Source organism: Ochotona princeps, chromosome 3, assembly GCF_030435755.1.
Source record: "Ochotona princeps isolate mOchPri1 chromosome 3, mOchPri1.hap1, whole genome shotgun sequence".
NCBI classification, from domain to species: Eukaryota; Metazoa; Chordata; class Mammalia; order Lagomorpha; family Ochotonidae; genus Ochotona; species Ochotona princeps.
The window spans coordinates 115,802,425-115,820,935 of record NC_080834.1 but is presented as its reverse complement, the minus strand read 5'-3'; the positions used below and the strand labels follow the sequence as shown (position 1 = coordinate 115,820,935).

General features: G+C 41.9%; 1 protein-coding gene across 1 annotated transcript in view; it reads left to right on the top strand.

Moving 5' to 3' along the window:
* Window positions 1–18,511, top strand: part of PRKCI (protein kinase C iota) — an 85,707-nt gene that overhangs the window by 52,376 nt on the left and 14,820 nt on the right. The window contains exons 7-12 of the mRNA XM_058661128.1: window positions 8,424–8,475; window positions 9,737–9,795; window positions 10,883–11,059; window positions 11,785–11,882; window positions 13,710–13,796; window positions 14,786–14,921. Coding sequence (XP_058517111.1) covers window positions 8,424–8,475; window positions 9,737–9,795; window positions 10,883–11,059; window positions 11,785–11,882; window positions 13,710–13,796; window positions 14,786–14,921 — 609 coding nt within the window. The remainder of the gene's footprint in view (window positions 1–8,423; window positions 8,476–9,736; window positions 9,796–10,882; window positions 11,060–11,784; window positions 11,883–13,709; window positions 13,797–14,785; window positions 14,922–18,511) is intronic.

The window sequence follows — 18,511 nt, the reverse complement described above, 5'->3', positions numbered from 1 at the left end:
CGTATCTGCCGGCAAGTGCTACAGCCTGGCTCAGCCCGGCCTGCGCAGAGTTCCAGTTGTGCTGGTGGGTGCTGCGACCTAGCCCAGCCTAGCCCAGCCTAGCCCAGCTCCTAGTCTCAGTCCTATTGTAAACTGACTGATGTTGCAGCTCAGCCCAACCTGTCCTGCACCCCATGCTGGTTCTTACATCTGCCATCGGGTACTATGAACTTGCCTGTCCTAGCCCGCTCCGAGACCTGACCCAAATGTATGCTGGCGGGTATTGTAACCTGGCCTGGCTGGGCTGCGCATACCTTTGTCTCTTTCACTCATCAGCAGGGACTGTGTCCTGACAGAGGAGTTCCCCAAGCTCCTCTGTCAGGCCACCCCGCAGTCCACATCTCGTGCACACTGGTGGGTCTTTGGCCAAGCCTGACTTGGCTTACCTCCCCTCCCAGCATTCACTGGTAGGTACAGTGACCTTACCCAGCCAGCCCACACCCTTTCTGGCTCTTACCAATGGGTGTTAACAGCCAACCCCTGTGTGGCCCATTACCAGACCTGGCACTCATGTGGTTCAGTGGGTACTGAGACCTAGCCAAACCTCTCCTTCACCTACCTGGGCTCTTGCGAGCACCAGCGAGTGATGGAACCCAGCCCACTCTGACACCCCAGACCTAGTCCACATCCATGCTGATGTATACTGCAGCCATGTTTGACCCAGTTTCCCTCCCCCATTCTGGCTCTCACACTCACCAATGGGAACCAGAGGACAGCTGGAGTGTCCCCTTAGCTCCCCAACCAGGCCCACTCCGAGTCACAAGTCTTTTTATTATTTATTTGTTTATTTTTATTGCAAAGTCAGATATACAGAGAGGAGAGACAGAGAGAAAGATCTTCTATCCTATGATTCACTCCCCAGGTGACCACATAACTGGTACTGCGTGGATCCGAAGCTGGGAGCCAGGAGCTCTTCTAGGTCTCCCAATTGGATGCAGGGTCGCAAGGCTTTGGGCCGTCCTCGACTGGTTTCCCAGACCACCAACAGGGAGCTGGATGGGAAGTGGAGGTGCCGGGATTAGAACCATGCCCATATGGGATCCCGGTGCATTCAAGGCGAGGACTTTAGCTGCTAGGTCACTGCGCCAGGCCCCACCAGCCACAAGTCTAGCATATGTCTGCCAGTCGTTGCTTTCACCGGCCTGGCATAACCCATCCCCTGTCTTGGCATTTGCCATCAGATGTTGCGTCCTAGCCTAGTCCAGCCTGCCCCATCTTTCATGCAAACTGGCAGGTACAGAAGCCTAACCCAGCATGTCCCACACCCGATCCTGGCTTCCATGTATGCATGTGTGTGCTGTGACTTGACCTGGCCTTGCTTGGTCCTCCCCGCCGATAATTGAAGCAGCTCTGCCTGGCTTGGCCTACACCTAGCCCCAATTCTCAAGCTCCCCAGTAGGAGCTAAAGCTTAGTAGGGGCCCACCCCCAGACCTGGATCTCACGTGTGTCAATAGGTGCTGTGGTCCTACCCAGCATGCCGCACCCCCAGTCTCATTCTTGGTGAGTGCTGATGGATGCTGTATTCCAGCCCGTCCCTACACCCAATTCTTGGTTGTGCCTGTGGGTGCTGCAGCTTGGGGCAACCTCCCCTACTCTGAACTTGTTACCATGAGCGTTGGTGATTTCCGTGCTCATGTCTAGCTTGGCCTTCACCACTGCCAGCTCTCACCCAAACCGTCAGTCCTACGGGTCTGAGCCCATAAATTCCCTTCAGACTGTCCCCAGACCCTGTTCTCTCATGTGCTGGTTAGTGTCATGACCCAGCCTAACGTGTCATGTGTTACCCTCTGTCCCGACACTCCCTGATGGATACTGTGGCCTATTCCTGCCGGGACCTGCCCCAAGTCCTGGCTTTCGTGTGCACGAGTGTGCTATGATCAATGCCAGCTAGCCCAGCCCAGGTCTCCCACATGGACTGCTGTCCTAGTCTGTCCCAGACAGGTCTTGCAGCTTCCCTCTCTCCAAACCACCTGGTTTCAACCCCCTCATTTACCTGTAATTTCAGTGACCCAGTCCATGGAAGTCCCCAGAAGTCATTGCTCACCTGTAATGTACTTCCTCAGCATTCCCCAACCCCATTCCGGGGACAGTTCACAGCCATCATGTCTGCGGTCGAGTCTGTGACAGGCCCTGTGGTGCTGCTCACCTGCTTGGAGTCCACTGCTGAGTTGATGTGATTTGTTTTCATATAGAATATATTTTGGCATGTGTAAGAATATCGCAACAATGTAATGAGCCTCTGTTCATACCACTTTCCCAGGTTCAGTTAGCAGTTCTTGACCGATTTTGTTATCCAGATTCCCAAGCACGTCCCCTACCCTTGCTCGGAGTTATTTTGAAATACATCTCAGATATCCCAATTTCAGTATATACTTCTAAAAGACAAGTACTCTTAAAAATCTAAAACCAAAACGTTTTATGTCAAATAGCCTTTTAGGAAATGTTTAGAATTTGTTGTTTTGTAGGTGTAATTGTGTCTTTAGTTTCATCCGGAGTTAGGAACCAATTGAAGTCCATTTGCAACTGACTTTTTGTTGTTTACTGGCTTCTCCATTTACCCCTCTTACCATCGCCACCCTTACATTTGTCTTGTAGCAGAAGCATTATTTTTGGTCATTTAAAATCCTGCAGGGGCCCAGCGCAGTGGCCTAGCAGCTAAAGTCCTCACCTTGAAAGCCTCGGGATCCCACATGGGCGCCAGTTCTAATCCCGGCAGCTCCACTTCCCATCCAGCTCCCTGCTTGTGGCCTGGGAAAGCAGTTGAGGACGGCCCGATGCTTTGGGACCCTGCACCCGTGTGGGAGACCTGGGTTAGGTTCCTGGTCCTGGCATCGGATCAGCGCAGCACCAGCCGTTGTGGTCACTTGGGGAGTGAATCTTTGGACGGAAGATCTTCCTCTCTGTCTTTCCTCCTCTGTGTATATCTGGCTGTAATGAAATGAATAAATCTTTAAAAAAAAAAAGACATATCTAAATATCGGTGGCTCTGGTGAATAAATGCTTGAACGTTAATAATGTCAAAAATGACTCACAAACAAGCAAAACAAACCAAACTAGAAACTATTGAAAACTACATCCAACTGTAACAAAAAGGAAACAGAGCAACATATTAAACCTAATTCTGGAGGAGAGACAGAGGAAGATTTGCCGCACACTGAATCATTCCCTACGTGGCTGCAATGGCCAGAGCTGAGCTGATCTGGAGCCAGGAAACAGCCTTCTTTTGGGTCTCCTACATGGGTGCAGGGTCCAAAGGCTTCGCGCCATCCTCCACTGCTTTTCCAGGCCACAAGCAGGGAACTGGATGGAAAGTGGAGTTGCCGGGACCCAACTGGTGCCCATATGGGATCCCAGCTCATGCAAGGGTAGAATTTTAGCCACTAGGCTACCACACTGGACCCAAGATGTGACTGTCTTTTATATAAATTTTTAACAACAATGAGATCATATGAACACAATTTTCTTTTTTTTTTATTATTAATTACATTGCATTATGTGACACAGTTTCATAGGCTCTGGGATTCCCTCCACCCCTCCCCAATCCCTCCCCCCATGGTGGATTCCTCCACCTTGTTGCAGTGTTACATTTCAAATTCAGTCAAGATTCTTTCATTGCAAGCATATACCAAGCATAGAGTCAGGCATCTTATTGTCCAGATAAATTCAATGGTTTCTTGGGGAGACCATCTCTGGTCTGAAGGCAGAGCTGGCAGAATATCATCCTGATCAATTTAAAGCCACAACATAACATCAACAATAATTTACAACATTATGGAATTATTTGACATAGTATTGAGTAATCAATATGTTACAAATGCAAGTTCTTCACCGCATCCTGTGACTACTTCACTGAAATTTCAATTTTAGTTTATATACAACCGGCTGCTATACACCTTAAAATGGCTATAGGGTACTATTCAGCTGTTTTGTGTCTATTTTCATTTTAGTATTTAGCAGTTTATAGTGTTGAAGCATAATTTTGCTGAACTTGGCAGATTTTAGAATAGTATAAACTGACTTATAACTCGAACAAGACATATGTCAACAGTTGAGGTGCAGAACAGTTTTAGGAGGGGTGTGCAGCGAAATCTTCAATACCTTAGTGAGGAGTAACTGATCTTTGTGTCCTGCCTAGTGAGGTATATGGGAGTCCAAGCTGACCGTTTCCTGTCTGGTTCCTTACTGTTCTCTCTCTATCCTAATTTTGTTGTTGTTGTTGTTGTTGTTTTTTTGGGGGGCCCTCTGGAGCGACCCTGATGATCATTGCAAGAGAGGGTGGGGATGCAAAGTTGGAACTAAGTAAGGACCAGAGAAAGCTCCTCTCCCTAGTCCTGAAGGAAGTTTACTGTTCTTCTGTTTCTGTGGACCGCTCAGGGCTCCTGGCTGTTGTTCCGATGAACTTGGATCCTGCAAGGAAGGATTTGGGCTTCTTGCATCCCATGTGGTAGATCCAAATGGGGATGGATGACCTCAGAGTTCTCGGCCTCCGAAGGCACTCCAATTCCCCATGGTCTCCTTGGTAGTTGGGATGTAGTCCTTGGTGCCCATACTGATAGTCCTTGGTGAGGATCCGGGAGTCTTCAGGGTTGGGATTACAAGCCTCCTCTTGTCCACCTGCTCCACTCTCGGGTCCACCCCAACTCCCACTCTGTGCATATGACCTCCTGTTAAGAAGTTGTCCGGATCGCTCTTGATTCCCCCTATGTCTTTGTAGTTTTACTATTGTCTAATGCTGATTCAATTCTGTTGTCTATCAGTTACCTGTAATGTTCCTGATAGGTTACACTTCACGTCTTCCTCACACATTCTAAGGAGATGGAAGATTTCTCTGCTCTCCCGCCCCATTACCGAGTAGCATAGGGTCTTAAAAGTATATTAGATTTTACAAATCTTTGATGTAGATCATAAGCAGTCTGACTTACATTGATTGTTGGTTCATTGATTACTTCACAATATCTTATTATATGTGATACAGGCTGTTGGGGTTGAAATAATATTACAGTTTAAAAATATCAAAACAAAAGGGGTACAACCAAAAAAGCAAACAATCAAAAAAACAGTACAGATTGGATTATTAGAGTTACACTTTCCATGTTGGCTGCCTTATATGGGAGAGAATGTATCGAATTTTTCTTTCGTGATTGACTCATTTCACTGAGCATAATGGTCTCCAGTTGGGACCACCTGGTTGTAAATAGAAGAATTTCGTTCTTCTTATTGGCTGAATAATATTCCATGGAGTAGATGGACTACAGTCTCTTTACTCTTCCTTGGATGCACATCTGGATTGTTTCCATGTCTTTGCTATTGTAGATTGTGCTGCTGGAAATACAGGATTACAGATCCCCTTCTCACATGCAGATTTCACTTCTTTTGGGTATATTCCTAGGAGCAGGATAGCTGGGTAATGTGGCAGGTTATTTACAATTTTCCAAGCACTCTCCATTACTGATTTCTACAGTGGTTGTACTAGCCTACACTCCCACCAGCAGTGAAGAAGGGTGCCTTTCTCCCCACATCCACAGCAGCAGGTGTTGTTAGTTGAGTTCTGAATGTAGGCCAGTCTCACTGGAGTTGGTTGGTACCTCAACGTGGTTTTCATTTGTGTCTGTCTGATGGCTAGGGAGCCTGAGCATCTTTTCATATGTCTGTTAGCCATTTGAACCTGTTCTTTTGAGAAATGTCTGTTCAATTCTTTTGCCCATTTTGTTACAGGGTTTTTTTGTTTGTTTGTTTTTGTTTTTGCTGTCCCTGGGTTTCTGAAGCTCTTTGTAGATCCTGGATATTAGTCCCCTATCACTTGTGTAGTATGCAAAAATTTTCTCCCATTCTGTTGGTTGCTTCTTCACTTTGTTAATTGTTTCCTTTGCTGTACAGAAGCTCTTTAGTTTGATGTAGTTCCGTTTGTTCTTTTTGGCTTTGATTGCCTTTGCTTTTGGCATCTTTTTCTAAGAAGTCTTTCCCCATTCCTATATCTTGGAGTGTGCTTCCTATGTTTTCCTTTAATAATTTGATGGTTTCTGGGTGTAGATGTAGGTCCTTGAACCATTTAGAACTGATTTTAGTATAATGTGACAGGTGGGGGTCTTGCTTTTTAATTCTGCAAGCTGCTATCCAGCTGTCCCAACAGCATTTGTTGAAGAGACCAGGCTTTTTGCCTGGATTGTTTTCAGTTTTCTTGTCAAAGATTGGTGGTGTTTCCAATCTGTTGCACTAATCTTGACTGTTACTGTACCAGTACCAGACTATTTTGATAACCACTGCTTTGTAGTATGTCTTGAGGTCTGGAATTGTGATTCCTCCAGTTTGATTTCTATTTTTCAGGATAGCTTTAGCTATTCGTGGTCTTTTGTGGTTCCAGATGAACTTTTGTATCATCTTTTCTATTTCTGAGAAGAATGTTGTTGGGATTTGATTTGGATTGCGTTGAATATGTATATTGCTTTTGGTAATATGGTCATTTTGATAATGTTGATCCTGCCAATCCAAGAACATGGTAGGGTTCTCCATTTTTCAAGGTCTTCTTCTATTTCCTTTTTAAATGATTTATAGTTTTCATCATAGAGGTCTTTCACATATTTTGTTAGCTTAATTGCTAGGTATTTAAGATTCCTCTCCTCCCTCTATTTTAAAGGGGACTATACTTACAATTTCTTTCTCAGCTATGGAATTATTTGTGTACACTAATGCCATTGATTTGTGAACACAATTTTCTATCTTCTGTTTCACACTGAACAATATATTTTTGTTATCTTTTTCTATCTGTACATATCCCCATCCTTTTTAGTACTGGTTATAGCGCTCTACTTGATTTTTGTTAACTTATCCCTGTGACTATTTAAGTTGTTTTCTGAAATTTCATGTAAAGAATATCATAATAAATTTCCTAGGAGATAAATCTTACTTCCTTAAAGGATTCAGAAGTAGACTTACTGAGTTACAAATATTGCATTAAAACTTTTTATGTATTTGAAAGGCAGAGAAATGGAGAGAAACAAAGATCTTCATCTGGTGGTCACTCGTCAAGTGCCCACAACAGCTGGAGTGGACCCAGCCAAAGCCGGGAGCTTCAGCATGGATAGCGAAGTCCTGAACTTCTGAACGTGTGAAGGAAAATGTTTATGGGCATGTGAAAGCACATGGTTATTCCTTGTTTTTATCAGTAGTAAAATCAGCGATTACTTTGCATCGCTCATTGCTCATTACTGGCTGCTGCTTATCACACAGGACTTTAAAAGAAAACTCATGTTACTTTCAACTCTTCATTTATTTTAGACATGATTTACTTGGACTGAAGGAACTTTTTTTTTAAAGATTTATTTATTCTTATTACAAAGTCAGATATACAGAGAAGAGGAGAGACAGAGAGGAAGATCTTCCATCTGATGATTCACTCCCCAAGTGACTGCAACGGCCGGTGCTGCGCTGATCCAAAGCTGGGAACCTGGAACCTCTTCCGGGTCTCCCACGTGGGTGCAGGGTACCAAGGCTTTGGGCCATCCTTGACTACTTTCCCAGGCCACAAGCAGGGAGCTGGATGGGAAGTGGAGCTGCTGGGATTAGAACCGGTGCCCATGTGGGATCTCGGCGCGTTCAAGGTGAGGACTTTAGCTGCTAGGCCATGCCACCAGGCCCGAAGAAACTGTTTTTAAAGAAAAATCACTGTAGGGCCCGGCGTGGTAGCCCTGCAAGTCTAATCCTAGCAAGTCCTTACATTGCACACGCTGGGATCCCATATGAGTGCTGGTTCTGATCCTGGCAACCCTGCTTCTTATAAGCTCCATGTCTGTGGCCTGCGAAAGCAGTCAAGGATGGCCCAAGCCTTGATACCCTGCACCTATGTGGGAGACCCGGAAGAAGCTCCTCGCTCTTGACTTCAGACCAGCTCAGTTCTAGCCATTGCGTCCTGTTGGGGAGTGAATCATTATATGGAAGATCTTTCTGTCTGTCTCTCCTAGTCTCTGTATATCTGATTTTCCAATAAAAATAAATAATTTTTTAAAAGAAAAAATCACTGTAATGTAGACACCTAAATATATCCACAGTAAGCAGGATAAATTGCATTTGTAATTTTTGTTTTTTCCTTAATTTTTGGCTTTTTTGGGGTGTAATAGAAGAATAGAAAGAAGGAAATCAGTGTGGCTAGGGTTTAAGTTTGACTTTTGCTGATCTGCAATTTAATTTTGTGTTTTTCTGTAAGATATAACCAGCATTATTTCATTCACAGACACATCAAATGATTTTATAAAAGTAAAATAATTCAGTTCTAACCTGGTATAAGTGTTTCTGATTTAAATGCCGATTTGCAGTGCGTCTGGATTTATAGAGGTGGTGGGTCTGAAAGCGATGCACTCAGTCACTGTGTCTTTGGAATTGCTCCTAGGAACCCATGATGCCCATGGACCAGTCCATGCATTCAGAGCATCCACAGCCAGGTAAGCGTGTCCTCTGCTGGACCTGTGGTACATTAGTGAAGTAACCTTGAAAGACTTGTTCAGGTTCCCCTCTTACCTACAGCTGAAACATCTGTGTTATTCTCAAAAGTAGGTATCTGGTGATCATTTTAGTCAACACTATTTAACATATGTATTTGGCATTCTAAAAAAAATAACTATGTAACTTAAATGACTGTCTTTTCTGGTTGTTATAAATTTTCTGCAAGTCTCCTTTGTATTGAGCAAACTTGGATTTTTTTCCATGATGAAAAAGCACACTTCATTTTTGTAGACTCTGTTGACTCTATGCAAGCAATCTGTTTTTCTTAAAGCCTTTATTATCAAATATTGAAGTTAAATAATAGAGAAAAAAGCAAGGGAATTTCTGAAAAGATGATATGAGTTGAAAGGATAGGTAGATGAAGACCTTAAAGTTAGGAAATTTGGAGATGAATTAAGGAGGTTGGAGTATCCTGATCTGCCCTGGACTGAGTCAAGAACAGAAAGGCAGGACATTTCTTTGGAAGGACAGAGTGCAATATCATGGAAGGAGCTTGAAGATACAAAATACAGTCTGATGTCACCCAAACTAGCTTTTAGAAAATTGGTATTTGTATATTTGAGAGAGAGAGCTCTTCTCATTTACTAGTTTCACACCCCAAATGCCTCCAACAAGCTGGGGCTCCCCCTGTCCAGAGCCGGGAACTCAGTCCTGGCTTTGCACTTGAACTGTCTCTGCTCCCTCCCAGAGTCTGCTTTAGTAGCAAGCTAGAGCCCGCAGCTGGAGCCAGCACTAATCCCGGCAGACTGATGCGGGACACAGGCATCTTAACCACTAAGCCAGATGTTTACCACCCAAGTATCTTTAAGTAGAAGTCTTATTTTTGTCAGTTCTATTCTTGACTTTTCCTGGTAGTCAGAAATATTTTGAGAATGAAGGGTGTGGGAAATGAAACATTACCTCATGTTGGAGGGTTGGCAGAATTTAGAGTTAACCTTATATTTGATTTAATTCTAAAGCAGTGTTTAAAAAAATAATGCAAATATTTCTTCAAAGCACTATTTGGATATCAGATTGGTAGTTACTCTCTTTATTCAAACTAAAAGTTATAATTTAATGCTTTATATTTTTGTAGGGCAAGTATGCAGGTTTAAATAATGAAGACTTAGAAATAACATTTTAAAATCATGAAAAAAACTTCAAGTCACACTCATTATTAGGTGAATTAATGCTTTTTATTCGTTTAAATTGTATTTTTAGTAATTCCATATAATCCCTCAAGTCATGAGAGTTTGGACCAAGTTGGTGAAGAAAAGGAGGTAAGATAATATAGCTTTTGGTATACTCTTCCTTCATATTTTTAATAAGACTGAACCGTCTACATAATGACACGTTGACCTACTTGGAGTTTTGGGTCATAAAACAGGAGTGATTGATTGTTAGTGACTACAGATTAGTGATTGATTTAGTAGTCACTATTTTATTTAACTTAGAAAAAATAATTTAGTAATATGACCTGTTTTCATTTTAAGATAACTAATCTAAAATTATAATGTATTTTTAAAAACATTAGAATATAGATATAATTCCATTTTGTAAGGTTGCTCATTGAAAATATGAATGATTAAATGTTTCAACTGACCCCGTTTTTTTAACCTTTTAAAAAGAGCTTATACTATGAAAGATTATGTCATGCTTTGCACTTTTTGGTCCCACTTTGACTTTCTTCCTTCAATTATTTATGTTTAAAACTTATTTTTAATTACTTGAAAGGCAGAGCCGCATGGGTACATTATCTTTCATCTGTTGGTTTACTCCCTAGAGGGCTGCAACAACCAGGGCTGGAGCCAGAAGCTTCTGGAGGTCTCCCATGTGGGTGGCAGGGCCCAGGCATTTGCGCTGCATTCTCAAGCACATTAGCACAGAGCTGGATTGGAAATGGAGCTACAGGGACTCCTACTAGGCCTCCTATCTGGGATGGCAGTGTTGCAGGCAGCAGTTTAACCGGCTGTGCCACAGTGCCAGTCCCTTTTTATTTTAAAGATTGTTTTATTTATTTCAAAGGCAGAGTTGAGAGAGAGAGAGAGAGAGAGAGAGAGAGAGAGGTCTTCCAACTGCCAGTTTGCTCACCAAATGGCTGCAGTGGCCAGGGCTGGGTCAGGCTGAAACCAGGAACCTTCCAGGTTTTCTACATGGGTGCAGGAGCCCAGTGACCTGGGTCGTCTGCTGCCGCTTACCCAGGCACACTGGATTATGTGATTTGAATGATGTAAGAAAAGAAGTACCAGCTTAAAATAGCTTTATGTTATACACGTTTAAAATTATTGTTGGTGCGACTATGTATTTAAAAGTATAGTATGTAAATATTTTTCAGGGTTGACCTTTTGATATAAACCTTCTCCACAGGCAATGAACACTAGGGAAAGTGGCAAAGCTTCTTCCAGTTTGGGTCTTCAGGATTTTGATTTGCTCCGGGTAATAGGAAGAGGAAGCTATGCCAAAGTGCTATTGGTTCGATTAAAAAAGACAGATCGTATTTATGCAATGAAAGTTGTGAAAAAAGAACTTGTCAATGATGATGAGGTAAGCACAGTGAAGTTTTATTATTTCTAAACTGCTAAAATCCTGTAAGATAATATTGTAGTAAATGCCTCAATGTGACTTGTTATTGCAGTCTATTTTTTTTACATATATATTTCAAACAGATTCTAAGAGATACTTAAACTTAACCTATTTCATTAGGTTTCTTTTTTTAAAGATTTATTTACTATTATTGGAAAGGCAGAATCAGAGAAAGATCTTCTGCCACTGGTTCACTGCCCAAGTGACTGCAAAGGCCAGTGCTGCGCCAGTCCGAAACCAGGAGCCAGGATCTTCTTTCCAGGTCTCCCACACAGGTGCAGGGTCCCAATGTTCTGGGCTGTCCTCGACTGCTTTCCCAGGCCACAAGCAGGGAGCTGGATGGGAAGTGGAGCTGCCGGGATTAGAACCGTGCCCATATGGGATCCCAGCTCATGGAAACTGAGGATTTAGCCATCACATTGGGCCCTATTAGGTTTCTTTAAAGCCATGAAAATCAAACTATGTTAGTATCAGATGAAATAAAGGAGTTTTATAGAAGTTTTGCAGAGAATTTGGCAATGCTGAAAGATTTATGTACTTAAGTACAAGGATTTTTCTCCTTGTACATAAATTGATGTTTGGTTGATAGTTAGCCTGTTTAAGTGTTGCGTTTGTGATTATTGAATTGCTAAGAACAAATTTTATCGTTAATTTTGATGATATAATTATTTTTCATTTTAAAATAGGATATTGACTGGGTACAAACAGAGAAGCATGTTTTTGAGCAAGCATCAAATCATCCCTTTCTGGTTGGGCTGCATTCTTGTTTTCAGACGGAAAGCAGGTAAGAATAAAAGAGTGATGACTGAACTTTGTCTGTTTTTGTGTATTATAGTATCCTGCTTATTACAATGAAAGAAGTGGAAATCAGAGAGAAGGGCACAAAGGTTTCATACCCACGCTAATCGGTGGTACCAGTTTGACATAGGATCAGCATTAGGAAATGACATCCTTCAAGCAGAAAAATAAAAACCAGATTATATGAAGGGCAATAGATACCCACCAATTTCATTTAATATCACCATCATTTTAGTCATGTTTTGTTTTAAATTTTTGTATTATTGTTATTTGAAAGGCAGATATACAGAGAGACAGTGAGCCAGAGGGAAAGATTTTCCATCTGCTGGTTCATTCTCCAATGGCTGCAATGGCTGGAGTTGAACTGGTTCAAAGCCAAGAGCTTCTTTTGGGTTTCCCACATGGGTGCAGAGGCCCAGAGACATGGGCCATCCTTTACTGCTTTCCCAGGCCAAAAGCAGAGAGCTGGATCGGAAGTGAAGTAGCTGGGACTCCAGCTCTCACCCGTGTGGGATGCCAGTGCCACGATGGAGGCTTTAGCCTCCTTCATCAAGGCATCAGCCCTCAGGATTTTATGATTGAAAGTCTCTCTCTCCTTCTCTCTGCAAATCTGCCTTTCCAATAAAAATAAAGAGATCTTTTTTGTTTTTTATTTTTGATGTTTACATAGTTGATCAGGGTGGGAAGGGTTGAGGATCAGGGGAAAGTAGGTGAGATATTATTTACACGTTTTCTTTTCTTTCTTCTTGTATCTGGGAGAAGAGGGGAGAAACCACACCCAGGCTCCCAACCACCCCAGTACCCCGGGACATTGAGTACCAGGGCCACCTGATGTCATCCAGGGTCCCTGATGTGGAGCATGTTCTGAGGGCCTGCTTAAGTGGTTTCGATAGTTGTTGTTGTTATTATTATTATTATTATTATATTTTTTGATAGTTCTTAAATGCTGTCAATCTCACTGGACCAAGGATGAGGAAATCTTTCCAATGTCTACTAGCTAACATAGTCGAGCTTAGAGTCTCAATTTATGCAGATATTTGCTGTCATCATTTGATTGGGGTTGTTGTCCAATTTGTTGTACCCTTCTGCCTCTGCTATGGTCCTGGATGTCGTTAGCAGGCCCCAAGGAGCTGCCATATCGTCCGTGTGTATCTGGGCTTGTCATCCACTGCTCCGTCTTTTCCCCTGAGGAGGTCCAGTTCTGACACAGGAACTGTACAGGCAGACCACCAATCCTGAGCATGGGCCCTCATGTCCCTGCACGCCCTCACCTGTGCTATCCTCCACCCCTGGCAACCTCACATACCAGGTTCCCACAGCTTGCCAACAGGTGGCCAGTGGGTTTTGCTTGGCACCGTTGCCAACAGACCCCCAGCTTCTGGGGCTCACAGACCTGGACCCCCCCCCCCCCCCACACACAATATTTTTAGGAAAAAAAAACTAAAATATGCTAGGTGATTATGCTGGCACACTACAGATTTGGCGTTAACCAGACTCAGGATGCCTGCCAGCTATTAGCTGCTTTTCTTCCTACAGTAAAATACTTGCCAAGGTACAGTTGTGGCCTGTTGCCCACACTGGAGAAGAAGTCTTGGGAAAAAAAAAGTTTCCTAGACTTGAATTATGGGAAAAATCCTCAAATGAAGGTCATAGTTGATTTATTTCCCTTTCATCTTCCCCAGATTCTTGGCATCTTTTAAAGGCCAAGTTCGAGGGTGCTGTGCATGTTGTGACTGGTCTCTGTAGGATTTGAGAGTTGGTTACACTGCCTTATTTTGGGTGTTGGCTTCATTGGCCCTCTCCTGTGTTCTAGGTTGTTCTTTGTTATTGAGTATGTAAATGGAGGAGATCTAATGTTTCATATGCAGCGACAACGAAAACTTCCTGAAGAACATGCCAGGTAAAGTTATTTATTGTTTATGTTGGCATTTTTAATGGCGGCATGACTTTTTATGTGCAGTGGTTGAAGAAGGTAGATATTATTTGTATAATGGTTACTTCTTTGTAAGACATAGAGATTAGCTAAAAACTAATTCACACAAGTTATTATAATATGTGTATTGTAATTTGCTATCAAGCTTTTTCACATAATATGTAGCAAGCCACAGATGTTATTTTGAATTGTGAACATACAAACGTTCATTTCTTTTTGTTCAGTTGGTCTTCAGGATTCTAGTCTAATTTTTAATATGAGTCCTGGTTTCCTTTTTTGTCTTCTGAATGCCGAAGCGTGGAATAGGAACTAATCATGGATTTTAAAGTGGCTAAGGAGGTTTACTTTGTCTACCTCCAAACACAGTCATGATGACATGGCACTGAAGCAGCTGGGATCTGCCTTGGTTGTTTCATTTTCAGTAGTAAGGCCAAAATCTGGATTATTATGAGTGAGTCGGTGGTTATTTTTAAATGTTATTACTTGTGGTTGTAGAATAGTTCAATTCTTCACTAAAAAAAAAGTTTTGATGTGGACTTTTTGGTTTGAATACTCAACTTTTAGTATTCTTTTTATTCTGCTAGTGGGTCTTAGTTTTGGGACGATTGGGACTGTGTCATATGTCTCTAGAGAGGTGGTGAGGATGGGAAAGCGCATGGATGTCCAGCCTTGCCTTCCTGCTAGGGGTTTGGACTGTCCTAACTTTATTCAGGGCATAGATTAAGAACTCAGGTTGAAGTTTTCAAATTAATAACTTTGTCAAGATGTGTCAGTGAACTGGAGCCTTTATGGTTGTGTTTTGGCCTTCAATGCTTTTTGTTGCTAAAGTCATAGAATGAAAAGATTTGTGATTGTTGCTTTCTGTTACAGTTGGGAGAAGCATTTAGATCCCTTTGAGGTGTGTAAATTGCTACCATTTAAAAATTTAAATAGAATGATTTTACTTTTTATTTTAGATTTTACTCTGCAGAAATCAGTCTAGCATTAAATTATCTTCATGAGCGAGGCATAATTTATAGAGATTTGAAACTGGACAACGTATTACTGGACTCTGAAGGGCACATTAAACTCACTGACTATGGCATGTGTAAGGTAAGGAAAAGTATTTGGATACTGGAAAGATCTGCAGCTGCTCATGAAGTTATCTTGGTAGAGTTCATGTTTAAAATAGGGAAAAATGAGGGACCAGTGCTGTGGCATACAGATTAAACCTCTGCCTGCAGTGCCAGCATCCTGTATGGACGCCGGTTCTAGTTCCAGCTGCTCCATTTCTTTTTTCTTCTTTTTTTTCCTACCATAAAAATTTTATTGGAATTGTGAACCAATCAGTTGAACACAAGTTTGCATTATAAATAATATTAAAATATTTGGTCAGGAATTTGGTGGTTAAGAAATTTAATATTAATTATGCTCCGCTTCTGATCCAGCTTCTTGCTAAAGCACCTAGGAAAGCAGAAGAGGATAGCCCACGTGTTTGGGCTGCTACACCCGTATTAAAGACCTGAAAGAAGCTCCTGGCTTCAGATCAACTCAGCTCCGGCCATTGTGGGTGGACGATCCATCTCTCTCCTCTTTCTGTAACTCTACCTTTTACAGAAGAATAAATAAATGTTTACCAAAATATATTATTTGAAATAAGTAAATATTTCAAATAAATTATTTGAAATACTGATTTCAAAACTTTTTGTACGAAAATAATACTTTTTGAAAAAAAAGATTGACTTACTTAAAAGTCAGACTTAGAGGGAGAGAGTAGGAGAGACACAGAGATTCACCAGTTTACTCCCCAAATGGCCACAGCAGCCCAGGCCGAGCCCTGACACCATCAGGAGCCTAGAGACACATTTGTGTGTCCCATGCGGGTGGTGCAAACCCAAGCGCTTGGAACATTCGCTGCTGCTTTCCTAGGGCCAGCAGTGAGGGCGCTCGATGGGAATTAGAACAATCACTGTGTCAATCTCATTTGCCATTTAATAGTGACTTTAATTATGCATTGAGGATTTTCTTTGAACATCTACATCTTTTACGTTTAAATATTAATATCTAGCATTTGGTGCACCCATGGGAGTCTTACATTTTCAAGAGAAAATAAAGCTGAACAAAAGGAATAATGGTAACTTCGTTATCAAGTAATTTTTTTTCTCATTATCTTCTTTTTTAATTTACTTCTGTTTATTAGTATCATTTTATGAATCAGTTCCATAGGCTCTGGGATTTCTCTTATCCCCTCCCAGATTTCCTCCTCCCTTACTGAGTTCTCCTATATCATTACAATAATACAGTTCTTCTTACACAGTCATATGTCCATCAATGTGGGCATGGACAATGGCAGAAAGTCCAGCATCCTATTGTCAAGATATAGTAAACAGTTTCATTGGGAGTCCATCTTTGTCTGGAAGTAGAGATGCATAATGCATTGTGTCCTCACATCTGGATATGATAGTCTCCATTACAGTTACTCTACGTCCCCTTAAATGAAAAGCCACAAAACAAAATCAGTAACATGCAGAAAAAAGAAATTAAAAACACCATGAAGTTAAATAACATGTTACTGAGTGACTAATGTTTCACTGAAGACATGAAAATCAAGAACCTTCTTGAAGAAAATGATGCTTCTGTGTGAGCTATGAATCATTGAAGAATTTAATCAGAAGAAACTGTTTTGAAGAGATGAAACTAACAAAAATCAGAATCCATGAGATATAGTTTCTGCTGATCTTTGTTGGTGAAATATATGGATGGATTTTGTTCTTTAAATCCTGTCTACTAATCTACATTTGATTGATGAGTTTAAGCCATTTACATTCAGGGTTAATATGAGTGGGTGGTAATTTGGTTCTGTCATTTTAGCAATGGGTTGTTCATTGATTGAGTCTTCTGTTGTTATTTTACTGGGATGTTCTTCGCATTTGCCTTTGGTTTTGGTGGGTGCTATTCCTCTTTTCTGTTAAGTATCATTTGTCGGGCAGGTCTGACAGAAGCATATTCTTTGAGCTTTTCTTTACTGTGGAAGCATTTTATTTCATTTTCAAAGACAAAGGAAAGTTTTGCTGGGTATGTTATCCTAGGCCGACAATTTTTTGCTTTTAGAATCTGGACTATGTCTCTCCATTCTCTTCTGGCCTGTAGAGTTTCTTGTGGGAGGTCTCCTATTAGTTTAATTGGCATTCCTTTATATGTCAGTTGATTTTTTTTCACGTGCACATTTAAGGATCTTTTCCTTATGTTTGATTGAGGGAGCTTGATTATCATGTGTCATGGTGAAGATTGCTTTTGGTCAGCCCTGCTGGGAGTTCTGTTCCCCTCCTGGATGTTGTTTTCCAATTCTTTCTCTAGATTAGGGATGTTTTCCCTTATTATTTCATTAAACACATTTTTATTTTATTTTTTTAAAGATTTATTTATTTTTATTACATAGTCAGATATACAGAGAGGAGGAGAGACAAAGATCTTCCATCCTATGATTCACTCCCCAAGTGACCGCAACGGCCGGTGCTGCGCCGATCCAAAGCCGGGAACCAGGAACCTCTTCTGGGTCTCCCACGTGGGTGCAGGGTCCCAAAGCTTTGGGCTGTCCTCAACTGCTTTCCCAGGCCACAAGCAGGGAGCTGGATGGGAAGCAGGGCCGCCGGGATGAGAACCGGTGCCCATATGGGATCCCGGCACGTTCAAGGCAAGGACTTTAGCCGCTAGGCCATGGCGCCAGGCCCTAAATACATTTTTAAACACAGCTTCTCTTTCTGCACCTTTTGGGACTCCCATAACTCTTACATTTGGCCTTTTAATAGTGTTCTCCAGTTCTTGAATACTTCTTTTTAGTTTACTCTGCTTCAAGCTTTCTGTTTGTTTCCCTCTGGTGACAGGAAAAATCTTCTAATTTTGAGATTCTTTCTTCTGCCTCCTTCATTCTATCTTGGAGACTCTGCAGTGTATTTTTAGTTTGCTTTTAGTTAGCTTTCATTTGATTCATTTCCAGTGTGACATAGTCCTTGAGTTCCTTAAATGCCTACTTTACGTGCTTCTTGTTGTTGATAAAAAGCTTTATAACAAGTGTTTTGAATTCTTTTCCCCCGTTTTCTTGATGTTTTCCTCAGTGAATTCTGAGGTTGGCAAAGGGTTTGCTTCTTTGCAGGGGAGTCTTCGGTAATATTCATTGTGCCTTTGTCTCTTCTTTTGCTGTTGGTCATTGCACTTTTGGTTATCAGATTCCTCTTCTTGGGGCAGGTTTCTAAGCTCTGTCACTCACAGGTCTACAATTCGATTTTACTTATTGTAGTTGGTACATGGATTTTTGTTTGCAGTCAGTAATGCCACTCCCTCCAGTGAATTCTAGGTCTGGGGTTCTTATGTTAGATTTCACCCATGGTCTCCGTAGTCCAGCTCCTGGCTCACCAGTCTCTGCCTCCTGTGATCCCGTGCTGAGGCTGCACCGTTGTCTGTACACCCTTTCTCCCATTTTCCGTTGAAGCAGGTCCCAGGATTAGAGAGACACCAGGTGTCCTATATAGCTAGGTTGTTGTTGGTGCTGATCTTGCCAGAACCTGTTGGCCATTAGGTCTGATGGTCACAATAACCTATTTTAACCCATACGATGCCACAATTGGTATTATTTTTATTCCTGTGCGACCAGTGCAATGCAGTGAGCTCAGTGAGTTCTCTTACAGCTCAGTGAGTTCTCTTAC